At 42.1% G+C, this 27377-nt stretch overlaps 1 protein-coding gene across 1 annotated transcript; it reads right to left on the bottom strand.

The window, feature by feature from the left end:
* SLC2A5 (solute carrier family 2 member 5) lies at positions 1–27377 on the bottom strand. The gene is made up of 12 exons (XM_051988626.1): positions 27096–27377; positions 17414–17512; positions 15945–16105; positions 14702–14826; positions 10565–10717; positions 9779–9904; positions 8896–9083; positions 8469–8579; positions 6439–6540; positions 5648–5723; positions 4699–4826; positions 1–769 (listed from the first exon to the last, which is right to left on the bottom strand). Exons 1-12 carry the CDS (start codon positions 27126–27128, stop codon positions 569–571), a joined length of 1503 nt encoding a protein of 500 aa, XP_051844586.1. The 5' UTR covers positions 27129–27377; the 3' UTR covers positions 1–568.

Below are 27377 nucleotides of genomic sequence, written 5' to 3'. Positions count from 1 at the left end.
TCAATGAAAAATGATCAAATCTCCTTTAATGAATATGTAGAAACAATCATAATTCTCCTTAACAAATAACATTCAGGATTAAGTTTAGAATGAGTTCTTCTTGAACCTTTCTCTATGCTCCTACTTAGCGGAACCATCCACAACCATCGCTTTGTCTTGATGTGACTGTGTTTCTAACATGACATTTTCCTAAGAACAACGTCTCCGAGGCAAAATAGTGGTAGGAAGGAAGAAATTGATTTGACCAGGGTTGCCCACACGTCCCTGAAGGTCCTCAAACTCATATCATCTCTCCATGGTGATTGTTTGCAATATAAAAGTTCATATGACAAGTCACAAAGGAGCTGCTGCTCAAGACAGACACAGTTATGGGTCCTGGCTTAGACTCAATGAGTAGCTGACCTGTAAAAAGATCTTGATTCTTTCAGAATCTCCATCCAAGGATTCAGTGGATATTCTGTTTCCCAGGAGTCTGGAGTCTAGGGCCATAGTCTGTACAGTACCCATCCCTGTTTCTGGATAGGCTCAATTCTGAGCTGGAAAAGTGAAAGGTGTAGGCCAGGAACTCCTACAGAGGAACGGAAGACTTGAATTCCTGCAGTTCCTGTTTCTCTGCCTGAACTTCGGACACCTTATTAATCTTGGCAAAAATCTGGTTGATTTCCATAAATGTCTTAGCCTTGGTCTCTGGGACGACGAAGTACGTATAAATTGAGGTAAGGAGACATATCACAGCAAAGATGATGAAGCTGTAGGGCCCAAGACCCTCCTGTGGACACAGAAGTCAAGTCAGCAAACGTTTCTTGGCTTATCCCCTTCACATCCCAGGGACTGAACTCGATAGAGTGATCATCATCCATACCATCTTCTTATCTAATTCCTCACTCCCATCCTCCCCAAGAGGCATCCTAACTCCATCCAGCCCTTCCACGGTGCCCTCTGGAATCTTTGTTCCATAGGCAACAAATTTCCTTTCATCTTCTCTTATTTCCCTTCATCCTACTCCTTACAAATACTGATTCTTACTGAAACCTGGCTTTCCCTTGACAACCCATCCTCTTTGGCTGCCTTTTTCAGTATTGTCTGTAAGTTTACTCATTCCCTTCAGCTCACTGCTTGAGAAAGAAAGCACTCCTTGCTGTTCATTGCCCTTTCCAGGTTCTTTCCTTTCTTCCATCACTCAGTAATCCCTAAGTAATTTTTTGGGGGAGGATGTTTACCTTATTCATTATTCAAATCGAAATCCTGGTAGCTGTTGCCTATAATTGCCTATTTCTCCCTCAAATGTGGTTTACAATTTTTCTCTCCTCCCCAATTCCTGCCCTCATAGTTAGACTTCAACCTCATAGGGGACTTCAACAAATGTATCGATTGTCCCTCAAATATCCTGACTCCTCACTTCTTCAACCTATTCACCATCTTACATGAGTTTTTTCTTCATCCCACCATCTCAGCTACAGAAAGATGACCATACCTTTGATCTTGTTATTACCTGTAAATGTACTAGCCCAAATGCTCAACAATTCTAAATCCCCTTATCTGAGCATAATCTTTTGGGGTTTTACTCCTTCCTATGTTTTCCCTGTAGAAACCTATACTTCACCAACAGCATGACCTCCAATCTCTTGACCCTTCAATTCTCTTCCAGGCCATTTCTGCTGCACTAACTACTTTCTCTTCTCTCCATCTTGACTCCTTGGGGAACCAATTCACCTCTCCATTGAACTACTCTCTTAAATCCCTAACAACTTTATCATATCACTGATTATGTCCAGTCAAGCCTCAGCTTTAATCATCTCCACCATTTTGTTGCCTATTCAACTACACGTGTATAGCAAATATGGAGGAAATCATGCAATTGTTCTGACCAGGTCCACTATAAATTTGTTAAATAACCAATTGAACACTCACGAGTAGGACTGCTACTAGACAGTCCTACTCTCCACAATGGCCTCATATTTTATAGAAAAATTGAGCGTATTCACTGTAAGCTCTCTCCTCTCTGTTCTTGATTCTCTCCTATCAGATGCCTTCTGCTACTTTCTCTTTCAGCCTCATTTCTCTCTCTCTTTTGCTGAGGCAGTTGGGGTTAAATGACTTGCCCGGGGTCACACAGTCAGGAAGTGTTAAGTGTCCGAGGCCAGATTTGAACTCAGGTCCTCCTGACTTCAGGGCTGGGGCTCTACCCACTGCACCACCTCGCTGCCCCTCAGCCTCATCTCACATGATAAAGTGGCATTACTCCACACCAGCCCTCTCTCTACCTGTTCAAGGGATCCCTCTTAATTCCATCTCCTGCAAAAGATTGCCCTCTCTTGTCATTGCTACTATTTCACTAATTTTCAATCTTTCCCTCTCTACTCATTTTCTATTGACTACAAATGTGCCCACGTATCCCTTACCCTGAGGAAAAACCCTCATTTGATCCTTCCATCCCATCCAATTCTTTTCAGCCCTTTGTAGCTTAACTCTTCAAAAAGGCCATCTCCAACAGGGGCCTCCAACTTCCTTCCTCTGGTTCTTGTTCTCATCCTCACAATCTGGCTTCTGACCTTATCATTCTGCTCACTTAATATTTTTTGTTTTTATTAATTAATTAAAATTAATAATTTCTTAGTTGCTAAATCCAAAGAATTTTTATCAATGTTATTCTCTGTGACCTCTCTATAGCCTCAGTCTTTCCTCCCAGATATTCTCTTCTCTCTAGGTTTTTGGGACACTGCTTCTCTCCCGGATATCCTGCTATCTGACAACTCTTTCTTTGCCTTCTTTGCTGGATCCTCTAACTGTAGGTGGCCCTTGGGTTTCTGTTTCGGACCCTTTTCTTTTCTCCCTCTATTACGCCTTCATTTGATGATCTCATCAGCTCCCCTAGATTTAATTATCATCTCTATGCTGAGGATTCTCAAATTTAACTTTCCTGTCCCAATCACTCTGCTGATCTTGAATCTTGCATATCTAACTGTCTCTCAGATATTTTGAATAGAACTTCCAATAGACATCTGAAATGCAATTTGTCCAAGAACTCAACATCTTTCTTCCTAAACCCTTCCTCTCTTACCTTCTCTATTCCTATAGAGGGCAACACCATCTTCCCAGTTCCTCAGGCTCCCAGGTTGAATCTCTCCCTAACTCTCATCCTCTATCCCCAAGGGGTTGCCAAGACCCTTGCATTTTTGTAATTTCTCTCAAATATGCCTCCTTCTCTTCTCTGATATAGCCACTATTTTGGAACAGGCCCTCATCACCTCTCACCTAGATAATCGCAATAGCCCATTGCTGGTTCTACTTGCCTCACACTCAAATCCATCTTTCATTCAGTCATTAAAGTCATTTGCTAAAGTTTAGGTTCAATCAATACTTTCTCTCTCTCTCTCTCTCTCTCACACACACACACACACACACACACACAAAATCACACATACAAACATACATACTCCCATCACCAATCAATATACTTCAGTGACTTCCTCTTGCCTCTAGGAGCAAATATAAAATGCTGTGTTTGGCATTCAAACTCCATAATCTGGCCCTATCTACTTTTTCAGGTTTTTTTAAACCTTACTCTTCCCCATCTGGTCAATTCAATGACTCTCATTGATATTCCAGGAAAAAAAAAAACGCTTCATTATCTTGGTTCTGCGCATTCTCTGGCTGTCCCCTATAACTGGATCACTTTCCCTTCTCTGTTTCTACTGCCCACAGCTCTGGCTTCCTGGCAGCAAGTGTGCCCCTGGTCTCTCTTAATTCAAGTGCCTTCCCTCTTTTAATTATTTTCTATTTTTTCTGTGTATAACTTGCTTTGTATAGATTTGCTTGCATGTGTCATCTCCATTAGATTGTAAGCTCTTTGAGGGCAGGGAATATCTTTTGCTTCTTTTCGCATCCCCAGTGCTGAGAAGCACATAGTAGGCACTTACTAAATATTTCTTGATTGACTTTGAGGCATAGGGCTAAGCCCTGGGGGATATAAAGAAAGGCAAAGACAGTCCCTACTTTCAAAGATCTCACAATCTGTTGGGGGAGATACAAGTAAAGGAACACATGCCAACAAGGTATATACAGAATAAATTTGAGATAATCTCTCTTTTTTTTTCCTTGAGGCAGTTGGGATTAAGTGACTTACCCAGGGTCACACAGCCAGGACATGTTAAGTGTCTGAGGACAGATTTGAAATCAGGTCCTCCTGATTTCAGGGCTGGTGCCCTATCTACTACACAATTTGAGATAATCTCAAAGGGAAGGCACTAGAATTAAAAGAAAATCAGCAATAGCTTCCTATGGAAGATGGAATTTTAGGTGGGATTTGAAGGAATCCAAAGAAACCAGGAATGGAGGTGAGGAAGCATAGTATTCTGGGTATTGTCTCTAATTAGGAGCTAAGGTCAGTTGTTCCTAAATCCTAAAGGCTCATAAGAGTCATCTATACTTCCAAATCCATTTCCCTGAAACAGAGCTCTCTCTAGTCACCCACCTGAGTTATGGCTCTGGACTGGGGCAAAAATTGTCTAAGATAACAAGGTAAGAATGGGCTCCATTTTGGAGAGGGTGTCAACAATGAACAGAGTTCCAAACAATTTAATCTCATTTCTTTAAGTGCCTATTTTATGCTGGGCACTGTGCTAGATGCAAGATAGCTGAATTTATAGTTTTACCCCCTGAAGTTTTTGTCAATCTGGGGATCAGTTTCCCTCTTACCTGAATGAAAGGAAAGACCAGTCCCACGATGAAGTTGCAGAGCCAATGGACAGTGCCTCCGACCATGAACGCAGATGGCCGGGAGGACTGCAGGAAGATTTCAGTAATAATCAATGAAGGAATGGGACCTTGAAAAGGAAAGATGAATGAGTGAGAATAGGATGTTGAGACTCCTTCCCTGTCATCCCATTTTCATGTCAGAGAAGGGAGAAGACTTTAGAACATTGGCACAAATAGGGAAAAGCCCTCCCCCAAGTGAATCAGACTGATGTTTTTTCCTTTGACGATGACTTTTTAAAGGGCTGGACACTATAGAAGACAGTAGCCAAATGGTAAACTACAAAACTAATAAATTATATCAACTGTCAAAATTCCCAAGTGTGTTTATCACGAATTTAATGGAATCATTCTATGTTTCATCATTGTGAGGAAGGAATTAGGAGAATGAGAAAAATTAATAATTATATTGTACTTTCCATACATTATCTCATTTGAACTTTAGATAGTTACTACGGGTATTATTTTATGCCTATTATACAAGTGAAGAAATTGAAGCAGGTAAAGCAACTTGTCCTGGTCACATAGCTATTAAGTGTTGAAGGGGGATTGAATCTGGAGCAATGGGTCCATTATATCTGTCTAATACTGAAGATTAGAATCCATAAAAGATGGTAGGCTTTCTGTAATGTTCTCAGTGGATCCCTTTGTAATATTTTCAATGAGACTGGTTTTTAAAGTTCTCAGTGGGACCCTCTAATATTCTCAATGGATTCCTCTACCACATTCACGATGGAGCCTTCTATAATGTATTTAACAAATCCCTCTTTACTCAGTGGGCCCACTGCTGAAGTTTCTATAATTGGAATAGAAATTGCATCAAAAAGATTCAGTGGGTTACTTTAATGGGGGGGAGGGGGGACGCAGGCAATGATAACAAGAGGATACTTACTAGGCCCAATAGCATGACCCACAACATAGATGATCACACAAGCAATGCTGACATAAGGCATACCAGTCACAGTGCTCTATGGGAGAAAATCACGATCATCAAGTGTATGGCAGAACAGAGGTATCCAGGAAGGGGATGGGGATGGAGAGAGGATGGGGGATGGAAGAGGCTCCAAAGGAAGCCTAAAATTTTATTTATTATTTATTATTATTTTTTAAAATGAGTAATTTGTCTTTCCTGCTTCGGTGGTGGTGGTGGTGGTGGGGTTAATCTCACTGCTTGGACTAGGGTAGGATCTAGATGGCTCAAATTCTCTCTTTAAATAAAAGAGTCCATCCTTCTTCCAGCATATTTTAGGATTGTAGTAGATTTAGAACAGGAAGGATCCTTAAAACTGGGACTGGGAAGGCACTTAAAACACAGAATATCAGAATGGGGAGGATCATTAGAATATAGATTACCAGATTTAAGAAGGACTTGAAAATATTCTTACAAATGAGGAAATTAGGGCTCAGAGAACTTCATAGGATCATATGTTTAGAGTTGGAAGGGACTACAGAGGTAACCAAGTCTAATTCCTTAATTTTACAGTTTGTATGAATTGAGGTCCATAGTAGTAAAAAGCCTTGACCACTATCACACAGCGAGGATGGAAAATTGGAGGGGAAGAGGGAGGGAAACAAGAGTGACATCGTTTTTCTGGGCAGAGAGTAATATCCTTGCCCCATTCTACAAAACCTAGACTCTTAAAAAGCAAACAAAAACAAACCCAGCGCGTTTTGATTCCCTACCTGAAGTGAAAGGGCTATTGTCAACACGATGCATGCCAGGCAGCAGACACTGAAGCCAATCAGGATGAGCAACCTCCTCCCTAGGAGCTCCACAATGAACACCTGAAGTGGAAGGAAGAAGGGAGGAAGATCACAGTCAAGAAGCTGAACCCTCTCAGCCTTGGGCTGGTCTGCAGGTCAGTGTCAGTCCAGTGTCAGTAGGATGTAGCAACCCAAGAAATGTCATGCCCACGTGACACTCACTTCTCTCACAGTGGGAAGAGATACCAAGAGAGAGGTCCAGGAAACAGGGCGACTAGAACGAGAGGGAGGCTGGGTGCTTGAAATCCCTGCTAATGGGAAGCCCTGAGGCTGATGGATAACCAGGGCTCAGGAGTTCTGAGCTACATGTAGTGGGACTAAAGCTGAGAGGATGCCCACACTAAATCTGGTACCATTGTGAAAGTGGATGACTAAGAGACTCCCTAATGAAGAAGAAATCAGCCCAGATCAGAAACAGAGCAGGAGGAATCTTCCAGGCCAGCCAGCAATGCCATCAGCCTAGGGGTGGACGCCACACTTCCAGCCTGGCTGAGATAGAGACCAAGTCTCCAAAAGAAAGAGATGGGACCACCTCCCAAGCACAAGATCACAGTGTGACCAATGTGAGTCAAAATGTTTTCGTCTCTACTAGACATTGAAATCCTGAAAACTAGAAATCCCGGGTTAGCCAACTATCATTTTTTTTTAAGCCCCAACAAAAACTTCACCATGGCTACTAACCACCACGATGCTGGATGGACTGCAGGTATCCTGCTTCTAGATGCATGGCAATTCATGGACCAAAAAATAACTAGAACCGATCAGTTGAGGCTTTGTTTCAAAATCCAATATTTATAAGGTACCGAATTTAATGGGCGCCAAGACCATTCGCTGTGCTCTGTTTCTATTTCATTCATACCATGTACATCTTGTGTGGATAAAGTTATTTATGTGTTGTCTCTCCCAATAGAATGTCAGCATCTTGAGGGCAGGGGATTGTTTTTATCTCTCTTTGTATCCATAGCAGTTAATACAGTGTCTAACACAGAAGTGCTTAATAAATGTTTACTGGCTAACTAGCTTCAGCAAATGTAGCAAGAATTGGTTGAGTACATATGATCGTGATGTCTTCCGTGATGGAATGGAAGCTCCTTGAGGGAAGGAGTATCACATTGTCATTTTTGTTTCCCTAGCAGCAAACTCAGTGACTTGTATTTTATATCTATATCTATCTATATTTAGATGTCAGTATCTAAATATAGATATATCTATTAATATCTAGATAGATCTAGATCTATAGATATACATATAGATATATATCAGTTTTATACATGCTGGGACAGCATGTTGTCTCTCCCAATATAATATATACTCCTTGGGGGAAGGGACTATTTCATCTTTGCTTTGGATCCTCAGTGCCCTGCAAAATGCCTGCCAAAGAGTTTCAATAACTGCTGACTGATTGATCATTCCTAAAATGGGCCTTACAGGGTTAAAAAGTTTAGAATTGGCTAGACAATCTAAGAGACGTGGTACATCCTATCATTTCTTTCTCCAGTTTATTTTACAGATCAGAAAGTTTGAGGTAGCTAGAGTTAAGTGACTTGCTCGGGATCACTTAATTGATAAGTGTCAGACGTCAGATTTGAACTCAGGAAGAGAGCTACTTGACTCCATGCACTATGGTGCCACCTAGCTACTCATTAGCACTTATAATTACTGGAGTCTTAATAGAAAGGTATTGGGAAAACAGGAATAGAGAGGGGATGAGAAAATCTAGGGATGTAGGAGGGTCTCTGAGGATAGTTGTTCTCACAGGCAAGAGATGACTATATGGGAGTCACTGAATGATAACTGAAGTAAATTTGGGGGAAGGGGACAGAGTGTGAGCAAAGAGGGAGAATTTCATAGCCATTTAAGACCCCTAGAAAGAGTTTCACCACTCCCAGTACTCTTGGAGGTTTTCTTTCAAAGGAAAGAAAAGTCATGGGAACATGGAGTATACTTACAGCTAAGAAGGTCATCAGCATGTTGACTGTACCGGTCCCCACTGTGACATACTGAACATCATTTGTAGGCACTCCTGCTTCCCTGTAGATCTGGTCCGCATAGTAGTAGACCTAAAGAGCATGGCCCAGGAGATATTAGCAGGTATCAGAGTGAGAGACAGCAAACAAAGGGGTGATACTATTGGCAACCGAGGCCTTCAGAGCTGTCCCGACACTGAGCTCCTAACGCATTTCAGGGGATGTTTGCAAGAACAGGAAGAAGTCTTCTCTTCCCCCACAGGACTGTCTACAAGGTTCCAAGCTCAGGTTTCTACCAGACTTGGGATCGCCCCACTCGTTGATTCCCGACTCCCAACTGGGCCTTAAGATTCTCCTACGTCTTGTTTCATAAGAACAGATTTCTGACCCCTTCCATTGCTTCACCCACCGCATTGACTCCCGAGGACTGCTGTCCTGCCATTAGGACGATAATAGAAATGAGCTGCCATCTCAGTGATTTTGTGCTAAAGAGTTTCAGCACGGATACTCTGCCTTCGGCCTTCTCCATCTCATCCTCCATATGGATCTCCTCCATCTCAGCCTCAACATTGTCAGAGTTTCTCAGTTTCATTAAAGCTAAATGAGGGGATAGGAAAACAAGTTGGAATTATGCAAATAAAATAACTTACTCTTTCACCCAGATTCCGTTGCTAGGCTTATTCCTCAAGGAGGTGACTGATGAAAAGGCAGGCCTGGTATACACAAAAATCATTTTAAAACTAGAAACAAAGTAGGCACCCGTCACCTGGGGGATAGTCAAAGACATCGTGGTCCATGGTGTAAGAAAAGAGATGAATACAGAGAAGCGTAAAAAGAACTCTGGGAACTGATTCAGACTGAAATCAGCAGAACCAAGAAAATGCATACAACTACAACAATGTAAGTGGAAAAAAGAAGAAAAATCTTACAAAATTACAACAAAACATCTTGATCCTCAAGAAGAGACGGAGGATACGGTCACCCACTCCTTTGAAGAGGGAAGAGGTCTTTTTCCAGATTTTTTTTTTTTTTTTTGATATATTGATCTATTTTACTGAGACTTCTCCCTCTGTTCAGATCACTGAAACTAAGATTATACCAAAACATAAAATTTCTTCTTTCTCTGAGACCTTCAACCAGATCTGCTCTTCTGATAAACACAAAAAATGTCCTTTTGACTTTTGGTAGATCAACCCCAGCCTTGAGGGGGAAAGCCAGAAGGAATCTCCAGGTTCAATCCTCCTCAGCCCCAAAGCATCCCGTACTCCTGATAGATGCCATGGAAGCCAAACCTTTTCGGGCTCCTTCTTCATTTCCTTTCTGAATCAAGGTGTACCGGGGACTCTCTGGGAAGAAGGGCAGCAAGAGCAGCTGCAGAGCTGCAGGGATTCCAGTCAACCCGAGAAGGATCGGCCATCCTATAAAGGATCATAGGAGCACAATCAGAGCCTAACAGAGGAATGGATCTCAGAGGCCACCAAATCCAATGACCTCATTTTGCAAATAAGGAAACTTGGGCCCAGAGAGAAGAAGGGATTTGTTCAATCTTACACAGGTATTAGGTAATAAAGCTAAGATCTGTGCCCAAGTCATTGATTCTTTTCAGTTCATTACAACTTTCCCCAAAGTACTTTTTTCAGATAGAAATTCTAGATTTCCTTAACTCTATAATTCAGTCAAACCAGCCAACTTCCTATTCCTTACACATTACATCCCATCTTCCAAATATGTGCTTTTGTGTTGGCTTGAAATATACTCTCTTTGGGGCAGCTATGTGGCGCAATGGAGAGAGCACTAACCCCGAACTCAGGAAGACCTGAGTTCAAATCTGGCCTCAGATACTTAACACTTCCTAGTGTGTGACCCTGGGCAAGTCACTTAACCCCAATTGCCTCAGCAAAAAAAAAAAAGAAAAGAATATCTTCTTTCCTTCAAGACTTTCAATTTCTATAGGAAATCAGCCCTGCAGCTGCTGGTACCCCCCTCCCCCCCACCCCATACTTTCTTCCTTCAATGCCTGATGAGAAAATGAGCAACTTCCTAACCATTAAGAGCTGAGCCGAGACAGCCATACATACCCTCTTCACTGGTGAGGATGCTCCGAAGACCAAAGACCTGAGCTACAAGGATACCAACGGTAATGAATAGCTGCGGGACCACACCAATGGCCCCTCTCAGGTTTTTGGGGGCCAATTCTCCCAAGTACATGGGGACCACATTGGAGGACAGACCTGATTATGGATAAAATAAAGAACAAATTAATATTCCTTATTCTTAGTGGGAGTCCATTCATGTACAATTCTTCCATTCAGCATTTACATAATAAGCCCAGCCTTTGTCTTTTCCTCCTGACTCCTGGGCCACTGTGCCATCTAATTGCTCCGACCCTTTGTTTTCTCAAAACTACAAGCAAAGAGGATCTAGGAAATGAAATAATAGATGAATCTGTAATAAAAACCTTCTATTGTAGTAGATTTTGCTAGAAAGAAAAGTTTATAATTTTAGAGGATCTGAAAATAGCTAGTTAGGACCAGAAATAACTAGTTAGAGAATCTCATGGACAGAAGTTGTTACCTCCAGAATGGTATCCTTGCTGAATGGGTCATTTGTGCACATTCTAAACCAAATGAAACATATATATATATATATATATGTGTGTGTGTGTGTGTGTGTGTGTGTGTGTGTGTGTAATATGTATATACATACACACACACACACACACACATATATATATATATACACACAATTTTTTTTTCAACTAACCAATGTGCCTTCTTTCCCTCCCACTTTTTCTCTTCCTATTTGGCAAAGCCCATGCAACAATTATGCATAGTTAAACAAAACAAATTCCCATATTAGCAATATCAAAAAAAATTCTATGTCTCAATCTGTACTCTGATCCATCAGCTCTTCAGAGCTAAGCAGTATCCCTTATCATGAGTCCTTTGGAACTGTGGCGAGTTATTGAATTGCTCAGAGTTACTAAGTATTTCGCAGTTGATTATTTTTACAATATTGCTATTACTGTGTAAACTGTCCTCCTGGCTCTGCTTCACTTCTGTATCAGTCTTCCCAGATTAATTTGAAACCATCCCTTTCATTGTTTATTACAACACATCCATTATATTCTTACACCATAACTTTTTCAGTTGTTCAGCCATTCCCAAAGAGAAGCATCCCTTCAATTGCTAATTCTCTGCTACCACTAAGAACTTCTATAAATATAATTGTACAAATAGGACCTTTCTCTCTTTTCTCTTTGGGACAAAAGAAGTAATATCTCAGAAATTTCAATGCTTGTGTAGAGGAGAAATCCTTCCCTCTGACTCTTCAACTTACTTCTTTTTTTGGTCAAAAACCTGTGATTTTGTTGGAATAGGGAATTTGAATAAGGAAACATCTTCATCTAGTACAAATTGGCAATTATTGTTTGTACTATTTGTACGACTATTTGTCCACAGACATAGTCAATATGTGAAAGAGGCAGTACTTGAATCCAAGTCTCCCTGACTCTGAAACCAAGTGTCTATTAGCCGATTGAACAATATAACAAAAATAAAAAGAGCTAACATTTATTTAGCACCTACTGTTTGCCAGGCACTATGCTAAGTATCTTACTCCTATTATCTTCCTATGTAGCGATCCTCGCAACCACCCTGGGAGAAAGGGGATGTTGTTATGCTCTATATGTAGTAAAATATCTATAAGGAGAGAACAAGTGGGAGAAATTTTGTCGGATGAGGGGGAATAGGCATGGGGGTACACTGCCTTTCCTATGATGAGATAGAGTGAAGATCAGTTACAAAATGGATTGATTCGGCAGGGGAATCAAGAGAACCAATAGGATTCTATTTCATGAACATGTTGTACTGCCCCATCTATTCTCCATTTTGTTTTTCTACAGATCATCCATGAGAAATTAGATGACATAAGTCATCTATTGCTCCATAAATTTAGATGGATACAATTCATCGGCATCCCTCTGTTCTGAGAATAGAATTTTCCCTCTCCCAAATAGGAAAGCCCCTAATCTTTTCTCCACTTAGAAATCAGATTACCCAATTTTGTATTTTGGTTTGTATCCTGGTTAATTGTTTTCTTATGTTTAATTGCTTTAGTTGATTGTTTTAAATACATAAAAATCTGCTTCATTCCCTATTCAGGGTCCTTGGATTAATTGGGGTGTCCACTGATCCGTTTATTATGACTGCCTAGCTATACATTGCTCTTCCTCAGATCGTTTCCTCACTGGGTGGTAGCAGGAGACTAGGTAGCAGGAGAACTCTGGGATCTTAGGAATGGGCTGAGCCAACAAGAGGAGACGGGAGAACAAAGAAGCCAGATCTCAGCTTCATTGTCTCTGGCAGAGTGGTGACATAGTAAGGGACCTAGATCTAAATCCTGGCTCTGACCCTTACAATTTCACTTGATGTCTCTGAACCTCAGGACTTATTTATCTACTAAGGCACAGATGGGCTGTGAACTACACAGGTGAAGGGGAATTTCCTCACCCTAAGGGAAAACTCATTATAGGTCCTTTGGGCTTCAATTCAGGAGGGAGAGGAAGCTGGGAGTGGGGGGGAGGAGGGAGTAGCAGCAGCTGCAGCTTTGGAAAGACAGCCTGGGATGATGTTGTTCCAATTAGCACCTACTTCTTACAGATCCTTAAAAGAAGCGTTAGGAACTCCTCCATCATAAAAACCACTTAACTTGATTAAAACAGTAACAGTGAAGACACAGATGGCTTTTTAAGGAACAGAACTGTGACTATGGTGACTCTCAGAACTTTCTAACCTTAAATCTAGTACACACTATTCTTGTCATCTGATGATGGGGAAGGAAGTAGTCATCTTCAGTTTAGAAACAAGAAAAGGGGGTTGGAGGAGGGGCTACGGCTATCATGACAAAAGGAGAACTAGATTTGTTCTGATTGATCAGTGAGTCACTCACCAACAAGCATTTATTAAGCACCTACAGTATATGTGTGCAGTACTGAACTTGGCCCTAGAGAGCAGAACTGGAGGGTGCTGGCTGGCCATGGCAGGGATGTTCATTGAGGATCCATGGAAGGAACAACAACCCAAGAATTAGAGGTACCCCAGAAGGGAAGGTTCTGCCTCAGGAAGGGGTGGGCTCTCTCTAACTAGAGGCCAGGCTGTACAGAGTCACAGATAGTGGGGGAACTCTGGGTGAGGTGTAAGACCCTTCAACCCAGAGGGAACCTGCTGACAATGTCTGGTTGGGCTCCCCACTTCCCCTAAGGGCTCTCGTCTTCCTGAGAAGTCAGGATGGTGACAACCTGTGTTGTGATTGAAGCAGAGAGACACTAGGTGGCAAAGAGTCATCTACACACAATAGCAAGTTATTTATGTGGTCCCACTTGTGCAGTACATACTTGTTGCATGCATAGTGTTTTCTTACATAGTTGAGTATGAGGGTATAAAAGGGGGAAAGCCTTGTAATAAATGGACTCCATTATTCCATCATCCTCAGGAGTCCTGCCTCATCACTTCTCCACTAGGATGCTCTATGTTAATCACCCCAGCGTGGGGGCTCTGGAAAGTAGTGGTACCTTTTGTCACCCCAACTTGGGGGCTCTAGAAAGCAGGACATAAAACCAAGCCTTTAAGCAAAAGCTGGATGACCACACTTTTGCAAGAGGTGCTCTAAAAGAGATTCTTGTCCAGGAACCCAAAAGACAAGGGATCCTTTCCCGCTCTGGATCTAGGATCTAGTTTAAGATTCCTAGACTTAGGGAAATAAAGGGATTTGTACTTTATTCACAGAGTTGGGATTCAGATCCTCTGATTCTAAATCTAGCACTCTCTCTCCCCCTTGGACCATGTTTCCTGGAGGGATAGCAGAGGGAACAAACCATCTCCACTATAAAACATAACTAAGTGGTCTCATCGGGACAGGGCCTGGGGCTCCTTGTGATATGGCGGATGGAGTGTTGGACCCAAAGTCAGGAAGTCTTGAGTTCCAATTTTGCCTTTGACTCTTCTAAACTTTGTGACCTAGCAAATTATTGCTTAACTTCTTGGAGCCTCAGTTTCTTTCTCTGTGAAATGGAAACAATGCCTGTAGTCCATTGAGATTCAAATGAGCTAATATGTAGAAAACACTTAATAAATTTTAAAGCACTTAGTGAGTGTCTATTACTATGGCCTTTCCAGTAAGTCTCAACTATAACAAAGTTCCATCCTCATGTTTACCTGCACATATTCCCACCATAATTCGGGAAAAGATGATCAACTCATAGGACCGGGCCACTTTGCTGCATCCCATCAAAATCGCAGGGACGATAGAAAATATATTGTTGATCAGCAAGGTTCCCTTTCTAAAGAGGAAAAAAAAGGAATTAAGTCCCTTCTCTTGAGAAAAGAGACATGCAATAGATTTGTGGCCGCTAGAGGGCACAGTGGCTAGAAAACCTTCAATCTGTAGTAGCAGGACCTGAATTCAAATCCTTCCTCAAGCACTTACAAACTGTGTCACTAAAGAAAGCGTCATTAACTCTCGGTTGTCTTTGGCTGTAAAATGAGGGGATTGGATTTTCTAAGGACCTGCTGAGCTCTAGATCTATGACCTTGCTAGAAATCTTCCAGGAAAAGGGATAACCAATGGTCGGAAACATGAGCATAGGACTGGCCTTGGATTCAAGATGTCCCGAGTTCCAATACAGCCTCAGCCGTTTACCAGCTGGACAATCACCTCAGTTTACTCATCTATAAAATGGTACTAATATGGCACCCCTTCCCAGATTCATTGGGAGGAACAAATGGGATTACATTTATAAAGCATTTTGTAAATACTAACCATAATTACTGAAGTGGTGGATTCTTTTTCAGGTACAGAATGAGGTCTCTTCTGATGGATTTTATGATTTGGTTCTCTTCTAGCTCCAAATCTTATGAATGCTTATTTCATATTCTAATATTTGCTCATGTGTGTATATGTGTTTTTCAGTTAACGTTTACAAAGCAATTTACGTATTTTATCTCATTAGCATTCATAGCAATACTATGAGATAGATGCTATTATCAATGAGATGGTTCAATGGATAAGGCCCTAGGCCTGAATTCAGGAAAATCTGAATTCAAATCCAGTTTTAGACATTTACTAGCTGTGCGATTGTGAGCAAATCACTTTAGTTTACTCAGCTGTAAAAATGGGAATAGTAAAAATATCTTCCACATCTCAAGATTGTTGGGAGGACTAAATAAGATATTTAAAGCTTTGGGCAGAATTTTGGGCTCATCATCATTATAATACTTATCTTCCTTTGATGAAGAAAAACAAACTAAGTGAATTGTCTATGGTCATCAAAGTGTGATTTGAACCGACAAATCTATCCACTGTGCCACCCTGTTCAAGGACACAGGCTGAGGTTTTAATCTAAAATGTTCAAGACTGGGCCTTCATCTGTGGATAGGTTGGAGAACTTTTCTCACTTACCTGCCACATTTATTGACCATCGGGGCAACCATGAGTGACCCAAGTAAGCCTCCCAGAGGAAACATGGACACAGAGATAGACCACAGCAGGGTCAAGACTGTACTGCTCATATATTCGTTAGTCCTTTTATAGTAAGTTTGGTTGTAAAAGTCTTTCATGATCTGGAAATAAATGTAAAAAAGAAAGAATTTGGCTTTACCTGGAGAAGAGAAAATTTAGAGCAGAAAGGGTCATGTGGACTTTACACATACATTCAGTATATTTCTTGCTTTCTCAAAGAGTAGAAGAGAATTTGAAACAAAAAATTTTAATGTATTTGTAAAAATTGTGTGCATTTGGCAAATATTTAACAAAATAAATAAAAACGAATATAAAAAAGAAAGGGTCACATGAGTAGTTTTCAAGAATCAAAAAAGCAGTTTCATGGAAGAGGGACCGGCCTTGTTCTGCCAGGACTTAAATGAAAGGAGTAAGATATGGGTAGGAAATGTGAAAGAGAGAAGCCAATTTTAGATGATGTCAGGAAAACCTTCCTAATATTGGGAGCTGTCCAAATGTGAAATGGCTGATTAGGGTTCTCCCTCACTGAAGGTCTTCAAGTAGAGGCTGAATGACCACTTGTTGAGGATAGGCCAGAGGAAATTGTCACTGTGAGTTGGCCTAAATGACCATTAAATGAACCTAATTCTGGAGTTCTGGGTTGGGCCAGCAGGAAATGTAACTGAAGCTTTCAAGCACCTTACCCATCCCATTTCTTAGCAATCAATCCTCAGGCACAAACACCAAGACTGAGTAGAAGGGAAGGATGTTTGGATAAAGTTTCCCTCAAAAAATAGCTGATGCTGTGACCTGGCTTTGCCAACATGAATAAAAAAAGGTCAGGCAACTGTCACCAGAGTCATCATTTAGTACAACTATCTTTATTGAGCACCTATTGGATGCAGAACCCTGGACTACTCAGAATACCTGAACAAAGACTGTTAGATCCTCATTTCTCAGCTTATTCATATTCTCTGTTATGATCATAGGCTGACAAGAACTCAGGGCTGAAAGGGACCTAGTTCAACCCAGACCTCAGTGAGAATCCCCTCTGCAGCAACCCCGACAAGTGGTCTTCTGACATTCCTTTGAAGATAACCCAGTGGAGCATAATCCACGAACTCTAGGGGAAGCCCATCTCATTTTGGGATGGGTTCAATTGTAAAGAAAGTTTTTTTTCTAGGGAGCCCAAATCTGCCCACTGATCCTTGTTTTGGTTTCTGTGGCCAAGCTGAGCAAGTCAAATCCCTTCAAACATGGAGGGAAGATGTCACGTAGAGTACAGTTCTTTTAGGGCAGGAAACCCTCCTCTTTCTTCTATTTTGTGCCTCTTCTTAGGGGCAAGCATGGAATCTCATACACAGGAGGTCCTTAAGAAATATTTGTTGAAAGAATGAATGACTCCATTCATTTTCCCGACCAGCACTTACCTCCGAGGGAGAGTTGATAACAGCAACATTGTACCCATACTGGAAAGATGATCCAAAGGCAGCCACCAGGGTGGCTAGTGCCAATATGAGCGTGAACCTCTGTGGGAGAAAGGGCATCTTAGATTCAGGGAGCAGGTACTGAGAAGTTAAAAAAAAAGTCACTGATGCTTCTGGGAGCTTTGCTACCTTGAGGCTAAAAGACCTGGCATTGGAGAATGATTTAAAGGAATCCAGACCCAGAGAGCACGACAAGGGTCCTATTACTTTCTTTTAGTTTCCCATCTTCAATTAGACGAATCTAATCTAATTAAATCAATCAATTACATTTATTAGGTAGGCACTGTGCAATCACTGTGCCAAGTGTTGGTCTAAAGGCTACTTAAATCTCTACAATAATCAATAATGAGATTTAAATCTCAAACACAAAGGTTCAGGAAGCTTAACCAAAAGGAAAAAGAAAACTGATAAATAATCCTATTGATGCGGGAAAGATTCCTTTCTTTGTGATTGCCAACCCCCCCTAGTTAATGTCATTACTCTTTAACTCACACATCCTGGTCCCTTAGTATTCCGATAGAAGATAGGGATCTGAGCCAACTTTGGGGCTACGCCCCTCTAGCTAAATCTCCCTTTATAAAAGGGACACGCTGGGACCCCCTCTCGCCAGAGGTCCCAAACATGCTAGCCATGTCAGGACTCTCTGTCCACTGGACCCTCTGTCCGGTGCCCTCCTTATCTCTACCTTCGCCTTTTCCTCAACTACGCTTTAACCTTGCTTCCAAACCCCATAATAAACCTCTTTTATAATGCCTTTATCGGGAATTCGCGCCACTACTAGACCTCATTTATCGAATCCAAGGGGGTTGCAGGGGAGCTGTTTGACTCCCTGTACCCCAAACCTGCCACTAGACCTCAACTAAACCCTAATTTCACCCCAAATCTAGACCTCATCACTATCACTGGTTTTCTTTTTGATTGTGTGGTATAGCAGAAAGGGCACAGGATTCAGAGAAAATTGGGGCTCCATTTCTGATGTTTAAGTCAATTAGCCTCTCTGGACTTCAGTTTCCTCACTTGGAGAGTGAGGGTGTGGGACTTCAGGGTGTCCAAGGTCCCTTCTGGAGCTCAATCTATGATCTTTACAGTATGAGCTTTTGAAAGTCACTTCATCCTTCTGTTCCTCCATTTCCTCAACTAAAATGAGGAGGGAAGTCTAAGGTACCTCCTCGCTCTAAGATTCTAAGGGATGCTTTGGGTTCCCAAGTCTTTTCTTACAACCATCCCATGAAAGAGGCATGGCAATGATGAATAGGATTTCCCTTCTCCAATACAGAACTAACCCTCAGAGAGAAATAAGTCCTCTATCTACTGAGGGGAAGGATCATCATCCAAATGCGGATCTAAGGTCAACTTGGTTCTTTGTTTGTTGCCCCTCTAGAGGGAAAGCACCAGCGATCATGCTGAGGGAGTATTTCATGCAAGATTTCGCTGGAGGATTGCTAAAGTAAACACCATCTGGGTTATGTTGTCACTTGGCTGATGGAGAAACTGGATCCCCATTTGTAGCAGTCTTCAACAACAGTCAGAGGCATCATTAGTCTCAGGTAGGATCTGGGGGCTCATCTATAAATCCATCCCATGTGCCTTTAATTTGAAGAGGGGATTTTCTGTTATTGCCTGTCAGAGATCATTTTGTCTGGTTCTGAAGAACCCTCCTCACCCAGCTTCAAAGATAAGTTTAGCATCTCAGGGAAGCAGGGTGGTCAGGTAAAATGCTAGGCTTTCAGACACGAAGCCCTAGGTTCAAATTCTACCCCTGATTCAGTTTCTAATTGAGTGACTGCAGACAAATCATTTCACCTTGGCCTCAGTTTCCCCATCAGCAAAAGGGGGTAATAAGAAAACTACTTTACCAAGTCTTAAATGAAATAATACATAACAGGGACTTGCAAAAATTCTATGTGTGATATTCTTTTTAGTTTTTATTATTGTTAATGACATATCTACTTCTGATAGTGACAGTATGGCATAATGCATAGAGAGCTGGTCTCAGAGCTGAGAACTCTGAAGGTTCCATTTTTAGTCATTATCTCTACAATCCTGGGCAAGTCTCAAGGCAGTAGCAGGGAAAGTGCTGACTTGTGGGAGTGGGGAGAGATTCCTTTAACCAATAAAGACCTTAGCTTAAAAAGGTCCAGTCTCCCACTGCATCCCTCCAGTCATCCTGATCTATCTTTTGCCCCTAGAATCAGATGACTCGGGAGGACAAAATGAGGCTGGTGAACTTGCACAGCGCTGTCCCACTGAAATCCACCTCCCTGATGGCGTGGTGGTCTCCAAGAGCGCGGGACAAACAATGGAACTGCAATTATCCCCTGCTTATGCCCGTCTCCTTTAGGATGGGAGAGTCTGAGGATGGGGATTATTTTGCTTTTATATCTCTGACCAAGCACAGTGCCTGACATGAACATAGAGATGAGTCATAAATGTTTGTTAAATGAATGAGTGACCTCACCAGATCTAAGAAGGATCAACAAGCATTTATTAAGCTCCTATAGTGTTCTAGGGTCAGGGCTAGGCTTGGGGGATACAAAAACAAAAAAAGAAACAGTCCTGCTCTCAAGGGGCTTACTTCAATGACAAAACAACATGCCCACAAAAGTATATACAGACACTGTGACTGTGGGCCAGCCTCTTAACTTCAGTCTGCCTCAGTTTCCTCATCTGTAAAACCAGGATAATGACAGCACTTATCTCCCAGAGTGGTTGTGAGGATCAAAAGAGGTAATATTTGTAAATTGTTTTGGAAACTTTAAAGTGCTATGTGAATATTAGCTGATATTAAACAAACTATGGACAAGATAAAAAGGAGTTTAGGGAAGGAAAAAAAAAGCTTCATATAGATTAAGGAAGGAGCAGCAGTTGTGATAAGAAACATCTCCTATGTGTATGTGTGTAGGATGTATGTGTAATGCTGGAGAAACTGAGGCAGGAGAGAGATTAGAGAGTTTTTAATATTTTATTTATGGGAGAGTAAAATTGACTGGACAGGATTCTCATCTCAAATTATCCAGTCAGACAGACATAAAGATATACTGGGACCAAGGTATCCATGTTGGTCCCAGGGCTGGAGGAGACTGTCATCCCAAAGAATCCAGCGTCCAGCATCCAGCATCCAGCCGCCAACCTCCAGCAATGAATAGGGGAACCCCAACTTCTTAAATACCTTTTCTCTAAACAAAGGAAGGGGTGAGAAATGCGGGAAACTGTCAGGATGGGGGAGGCCATAAATCCTAAAAACCCAGAGACACGATGTCTGAATACAAAGAAGTAAAGATATCAGGGAGGTATCTTGGAATATTTTAGAGGGATATTGTAAATCCTTGAGAACAGAAAAGAGTCAGGAGGTCTATTCTCTTGTTTATCTTGCTAACAATTTATAACCTTAGAGCAAATGGTCCTCAGTCTTAAAGGGCCAGAGGGGGATTTACAACTAAGGAGATTGAGACAGAATAGTTAAGGAAACTGAGACAAGGGAAACTCGTACAGGGAAACTGAGTCAGGACAGTTAAAGAGAACTGTGGCATAACATGTGTGTGCATGGTATGTGTGTTTATATGGGAGGGATGTGGGGGTCTTGTGTATGTATGTGTGTGTCTGTATGTAGGATGTGTGTGTAGTATATGTGCTTATGGGAGGGATGTGGGATGTGGGTTTTTGTGTTTGTGATGTGTGTGTGGTTTGTGTATGTGTGTCTGTATGTAGGGTGTGTTTTTTATGGTATGTAGGGTGTGTATGTATTGTGTGGGGTCTTGTGTATGTGGATGTATGTAAGGATGTGTATGTGTGTGTATATTTATAGGAGGGATATGGGGTGTGTTTGTCTATTGTGTGGGGTTTTGTGTATGTGGTATATGTATGTGCTTGGTATGCTTGTGGGGGGGGGGGGATGGAGGGATGAGGGGGAGTGTGCACAGAGTTCCTGCCTGAAATAAAATACAACCATTCTCTTTCCTGAGAGTGGGGATGGACCCGCACATTCTCCCACCCATGACCTGGAAGTTCTAGGAGGAAGAACAAAGGGAACTAAGAAAGGCAGCTGGCAATGCAAATTAAACCTGCTCTTGGTTCTGAAGGGCCCAGTGGGGCAGGAGTGCGATAGGGGCAGGGATTCTATTAATGAGAGGAAGCATATTCCAGCTGCCCAAGCCAGCTTTTGTCAGGGTGAATAATCAAATTAGCAGCAAATGCTGAAGACAGCAGGAGGGTTCTGCCGGAGAAAAGCTTTTCTGAGTGTAGAGACAAATTAGATCCAGTCCAATAATAATGAAATCGGCTAGAGTGGACACAGTGCCCTAAGATTTTTCAAATATCAGGTCATTCCATCCTAACAATCCTAGGAAGTAGGTTCCACTGTTATCCCCATTTTATTGCTAAGAACACTGAAGAATTTATCCAGGACCACAGAAATAATAAGTACCTGAAGCAGAATTCAAATTCAGGCCTTCCTGACTCCAGGCCCAGGATGCTATATACCTCACCACCTAATTGCCTACAATAGTGAAATAGAAATAAAATTTCTGGGCTCATCTATGATTTAATTGAGATAAGGAATTGCTAGAAAGCAATGGGGTTGGCCAATCAATAAGCATCTTATTAAAAACCTACTATATGCTATATATCTCTGTCTCTTTCTCATTTTATTTTTTCTTTCTCTTTCTCTTGTTTCTCTCTCTCTCTCTCTCTCTGCTATCTTTCTTTTTCTTTTTCTCTCTCTCGTCCCCTTTCCCTCCTCTTCCCTCTTCACTGCCCCACCTGCATTCACAAGATCAGAAGGAAGAAAAGGTGATTTTTCCCTCTTAATCCTACAGCTTCAAGCAGTCAGCTTTGGGCAAATTCTTCTGATTCCTTTTTCCATTTTCTACTTCTATGTGCTATTTAAACTAAAAGAGAGGGGGATGGTATAATCAACCTGGGCTTTTTTGATTAAGATATGGAGGAGAGGGAGAGAGAAAAACCAGAACTCTTAATGAGAAAAATATCCTTCTGCCCCTCTGCAGAGCTGAGTGCTAAGTCAGAGTTATAGAAAAAGAGTTTGTTATTTTCATAGTGAACGAGATAAAATGAGATCTTTCGAGACAGTTGTGAAAATCGAGTAAGGCTTCATCTATTTCAAAGTTTGAGTAGGCCTGAAGGACTTTAAGGTCAAGGGCATACTTAAGTCCCCTTCTTGTTATCCTCCCTATTTCTGCCAAATATGGGCAACTATGTACTTGTTGGCCAAGTTCAATTTCTTGGGTAGTTCCCCCATTTAGAAAGCAAGATCCTCAGCCAATAAGGATGAGGGTCAGTGGTGGGAGGGGGAATTTGCGTTAGGGATAAAAGTGCAGACCCTACCCCCTACTGTGCTTCCTCCCTTTGACTGTCTGCTGGATGGTGGGACACCCCATTCTCCCGAGAATGTAAATAAACTTTGCTTTGCTTTTAGAGATCTATCCAGCTGTTTTATTAATGGTTTCTGACCCACACAATAGGATCACGCAGTGAGAAGTGGAAGGGATTGTAGAGGTCATTGGGGGCAAGCCCTCCATTTCACAGATGAGTACACTGAGATAGCCATAGTTCAGACACAAGCTCAGTAACTCGGGCAGCACGTGTCCGAGGCTACCATCTCTTAGAGCTGGAAGCTTCCCGGCATTTCTCACGCCCTCTCTGCATCTGGGCTCTGGCTTTAGCCACTCTCCAAGCTCTGATCCATGCTTCCAAAAAGCAAGCAAGTCCAAGTGGACAGTCAGTGAGTTTTTATAACAAACAGTTCAAATGGATGCGGGTTGTGGTCCCTTTAAGAAATCGTTATTCCTTTCTTTCGGCTTCCTAACCGTTATTAATTAATCCAAGATCTTTTGATTCACAAATCCTGCTCCCTTTGAATTCCAAAAGAAGATCCGGGCCTGCCCCGCCCTTTCCTCCCCCCCCTTCTTCCCCCTCCCCCCCTCAATCAAAATAGCATAGAAAAGGCAGGTAAACTACGAGGGACTGATTCAGCCTAAAGCTAATTGTTTAGAACTGTGTCCAGAAGGGATAAAAATGGGCTTTTCTCTCTTCCCTACCATCTCTTCTGAACTAGGAGTGGAAAAGGAGGAATTCTGACGGAGGGCCCTCAGATGGGCCACAGCCAGTGACCATTCACGTCTCTCCCAATTGTGAATGTCTACAAGGCTCTCTCAAGGGTCTCTCCTGGTATCTCTTAGGCTCTCCTGGGTTCAGTTACGATCACCTTGCAGATAACCTTCAAATCTCCACAGCTCTCACCTTTCTCCAAGCTCTAGCCCTAATTGCACCTTTCCACCTCCACCTGAAGGTCCCACAGGTATCACAAACCCGATAGATCCAACACCGAATTTAGCCCTAAATCTCTTCTTTCCAATGTCCCTTTTTCTGCTGAAGACTCCGCCATTCTCCCCATCCCCTAGGCTTGCACCCTGGGAATCAGCCCTGATTCTCTGCTCCCATCACACCAGATCCAGCTGCTTGCCAAGTTTTGTCAATTCTGCCTCCGCCTCTGTCCCCTTTTCTCTGCTTACGTCACGGCTCGACTAATCCAGTCTAATCACCCCTTGCCTGGAAGTGCTCCTTCAGTCGGTCTCCCGATCCCCAGCCTCTCCTCTGTTCATTCCCACAGAGCTGCCAAATAGATATTCCTAAAGTACAAAGTTGAGTCACTCCCTTGCTCGAGAAACTTCGCGTTCCCTGTTGCCTGTAGAAAGAAATCTCAACTCCTCAGTTTGGCATTTTAAGTCCCTTTGAATCTGGCTCTAATTTCTATTTATATATGGTTTCTTACCCTCACATATTCCTACAGTACACGAGATTCCGCCTCCTATCTCATTTCCACATGCTGTGCCCGCCTCACTTGGAGCTGTAAGAGAGGTAACTGGGCATCAAATGTTCTTAATTTGCCTTTTTTTCCCCCGATCCTCTGGATCCTTTAGACTTTTTGAGACCTTGGGTACAGCACCCACAAACCGGGCTGGCCCTATATAGGTTAATGCTATTAACATGGAGGTAGCTAGTATTAATTAACATTAGCTTGAAATTCTAAGATCATCTAAAGATGATCTAAACCCCGGCTCTCTGGATTGATAAGTGGAGATTGCAAAGCATGTCTTCCCCCTGACCTTGGATATTCGTTTCAGATTCACATTCAATATTCACTGGAGCCGGACTCCAGCAGATTAGGATGGGGACAGGCTTGAAGCTTGGACACAAATTTGGGAAAGGATGCAGGGAAAATTTCAGGAGAGAACGCAGATGGGTCCTAAGCAGTCTGGGGAGTGTGGGGATGGGGAGGTGGATAAAGTAGTTCTGAGGGAACAGACTGGGGAGCCAGAGCCGACAGGGCAGGGACGCTGACACCGGAAGAGGATGAACGTCTAATTTGGCTTGGACCAGGGGGTCCCGAGACCGGAGTTCAGATCCCGACTCTTCTGCTTTGGACAATTTTCTATATCTTTCTGAGACTCGGTTTCTGAAATGAGGATTTTGACTGAATAGCATTTAAAGTCCCCTCCAGCCCTGACTTTCCGTTACCCCACTCCTGGAATCCTGAACCCAGGGGCGGGGCAAACTGTCACGCGAGCCAGCCCCAGGAGGACTTGGCACCCTGAGGGGAGGGAGGGGGCCGCCACCTTTCCTTCAGCTAATGATTTCCTAGATCCTTGGAGTGAGTAGCCGGTCCCCAGGGTTCTGTTTTTCTTTCTTTCCCCAAAGCCATTCCATGCCTTCCTGCCTGCTTCCTGGGCTGGACCAGGAAAGTCAGGGCTATTGGAGCACTAAAGATGACACCATGGGGACAAATCGGACTCCTTCATCACGCAACAATGGGATACCTGACCTGGGGACCCAGTGGGCGCTGCGGCTCAGCATCTGGCACGTCGCCAAGCACGTGGCTGGCAAGGCTTCCACCTCTGAACTGAATCAGGGTTAGAACTCAAAGAGTCTTAGACACTCAGTCTCCCTCATTTTACAGATGAGGAAACTGAGGTTAATAATAACAACTCACGTTTATAGTACTGCAAAACACTCTGAAATGGAAGGTATAGCATACATCATAATACCTTTTTAAAGCTAAGAAAGCACAAGCAGTTTGCCCAAGACTACACTTTCGGTGTCCTTGTCCAGGACTCTGGGATGCCCCTTCCCTTCAGTATTACTATGAGGAGTGCACTTGAGCATATGATTATGGAAAAGGAGAAAGTAGGGGGGTTGGGAGGGGAAGGAGCTGTAAAGACTCTCTCAGACACTTACCAGTTGCATGACTTTAGACAAGCTATTTAACCCTTCCTTTTCTGCCAAATAGCTTAATCATCATCATAATAATGATAGAATTATCTACCTCCTAGGGTTGCATGGAGGAAAGCACTTTATACATGTGTAGTATGATTATTATTATTACTGCAACATTTAAAAATATAAATTATCAATATATTTACATATATTATTACCACCATATTTACATACTTAAATATATTATCACTGATTTAAATCTTAAAGAGATTTATCTGTCAAAAGTTCTCTGTTCTCTTAAGGAATATTTGGGAGAGAAAAAAACAGAAAATGAAAAAAGAGAATAGAGACAAAGACAGAGAGAAAAATTTTTTTGCAAAGATCTGATTAATTTAAAAGCAAACAAACAAACAAACAAACAAACCCTCCCAGCATCCAAATAATTACAACAAATATTTCTATAACCAACATATGTTGGCTTCATAAACCCATCTCTCAAAGATCTTATTTGGGTAAGGAACTGACAAATTTAACCCTTTGATTTTCACATGAGAGGAAATGTAGTAGCCTTCAAGTGAATAAGTCCTAAGTTTGAAGTCTGCTTCAGACACTGTCACTCAATCTATAAATTTCAGTTTTTCTCATCTGTTAAATGGGGATGACACCTATAGTACTTATCAGGAAAGCTTGCTGTGAGGGTAAAATCAACATATTCATCCATGCATATACACATATAACACAGATGTATTTATATACATACACACATATATTTATACACATAACCATATATTCACACACATGTTTTATGCACATACATACATATTTGTACACATATGTATTTGTAAACACACATACAGATATATTTATACACATACATACATCTATATGACTTAGCAAACCACAAATGATCTCTAAGCTTTAGTTGTTATTATTATTTAGTCCTAGTATTTTTAGTCTTTTTCCTGCATGATGGTTCCAACTTCCTCACTCCCTTTCTCCTCCATCCCCTTTTCTAACCTATCACTTCCCTTAATAAAACCAGGCAGGGGATAGGATTCAATTCTATTCTATTCCATATAAAGTGCCTACTTTTTGCCAGGTACCATGCTGAGCTCTGGAAATGCAAAGTTAAAGAACCAATAGGCCTTGTCCTCAAGGAGCTTATAGTCTTACATCTGTAAGGGGGCCAGGTAGCCAAAGATAAGTCATATGGGTAATCATGTCTCTTTTGAGCTTCTTTCTCCAGCCCTCCAACAGCTCAGTGAATCCATCTATGGTATCCTTCTCTTTCCCTGGAGAAATTCTCCCCCTTTTCTTTGCCCACCTCTGCCCAGGTTGTTAATCCCCATGAGTGTGCAGGGTTCAGGCTCCTGCCCAGCCTGGAAGACTGACTTACCCCTTCCGTCTTGGCTTGCTCAGAATTTCCCATAGCTTTTCCAGGAGAGGAACACACTTCAGGATCTCTTCTAAGCAAAATAACCAGCGTAGTGGATGAAAAGGGAAGACATGTGGGCTGCACTTTGGACGTGCTAGGGAACAGCCAATGGGATTTTTGCAGCCCAACCCTGGCCTGTGTAACCCTGCCTTCTTTTCATTCATTCTTGTAATTAATGGCCAGGCTAAGGTTTAAAGGGGCCACTGTCCATTCTCTCATATGTGCAGCCCTCCTCTGGCCCTA

This window comes from Antechinus flavipes, chromosome 3 (assembly GCF_016432865.1).
Source record: "Antechinus flavipes isolate AdamAnt ecotype Samford, QLD, Australia chromosome 3, AdamAnt_v2, whole genome shotgun sequence".
Lineage (NCBI taxonomy): Eukaryota > Metazoa > Chordata > Mammalia > Dasyuromorphia > Dasyuridae > Antechinus > Antechinus flavipes.
Note: the sequence above shows the minus strand (reverse complement) of the source record. Positions and strands in the feature narration are given on the sequence as shown.

What these genes read in the sequence shown, in the direction of transcription:
- SLC2A5 (XM_051988626.1), bottom strand. Translation starts at nt 27,128, where the DNA reads ATGGGAAATTCTGAGCAAGCCAAGACGGAAGGG. An exon ending in AGTCCTCGGGAGTCAATGCG is followed by an intron (nt 8,580 to 8,895) that starts GTGGGTGAAGCA and finishes CATGCTCTTTAG; the next exon opens with GTCTACTACTATGCGGACCA. An exon ending in TGCTGATGACCTTCTTAGCT is followed by an intron (nt 6,541 to 8,468) that starts GTAAGTATACTC and finishes CTTCCACTTCAG; the next exon opens with GTGTTCATTGTGGAGCTCCT.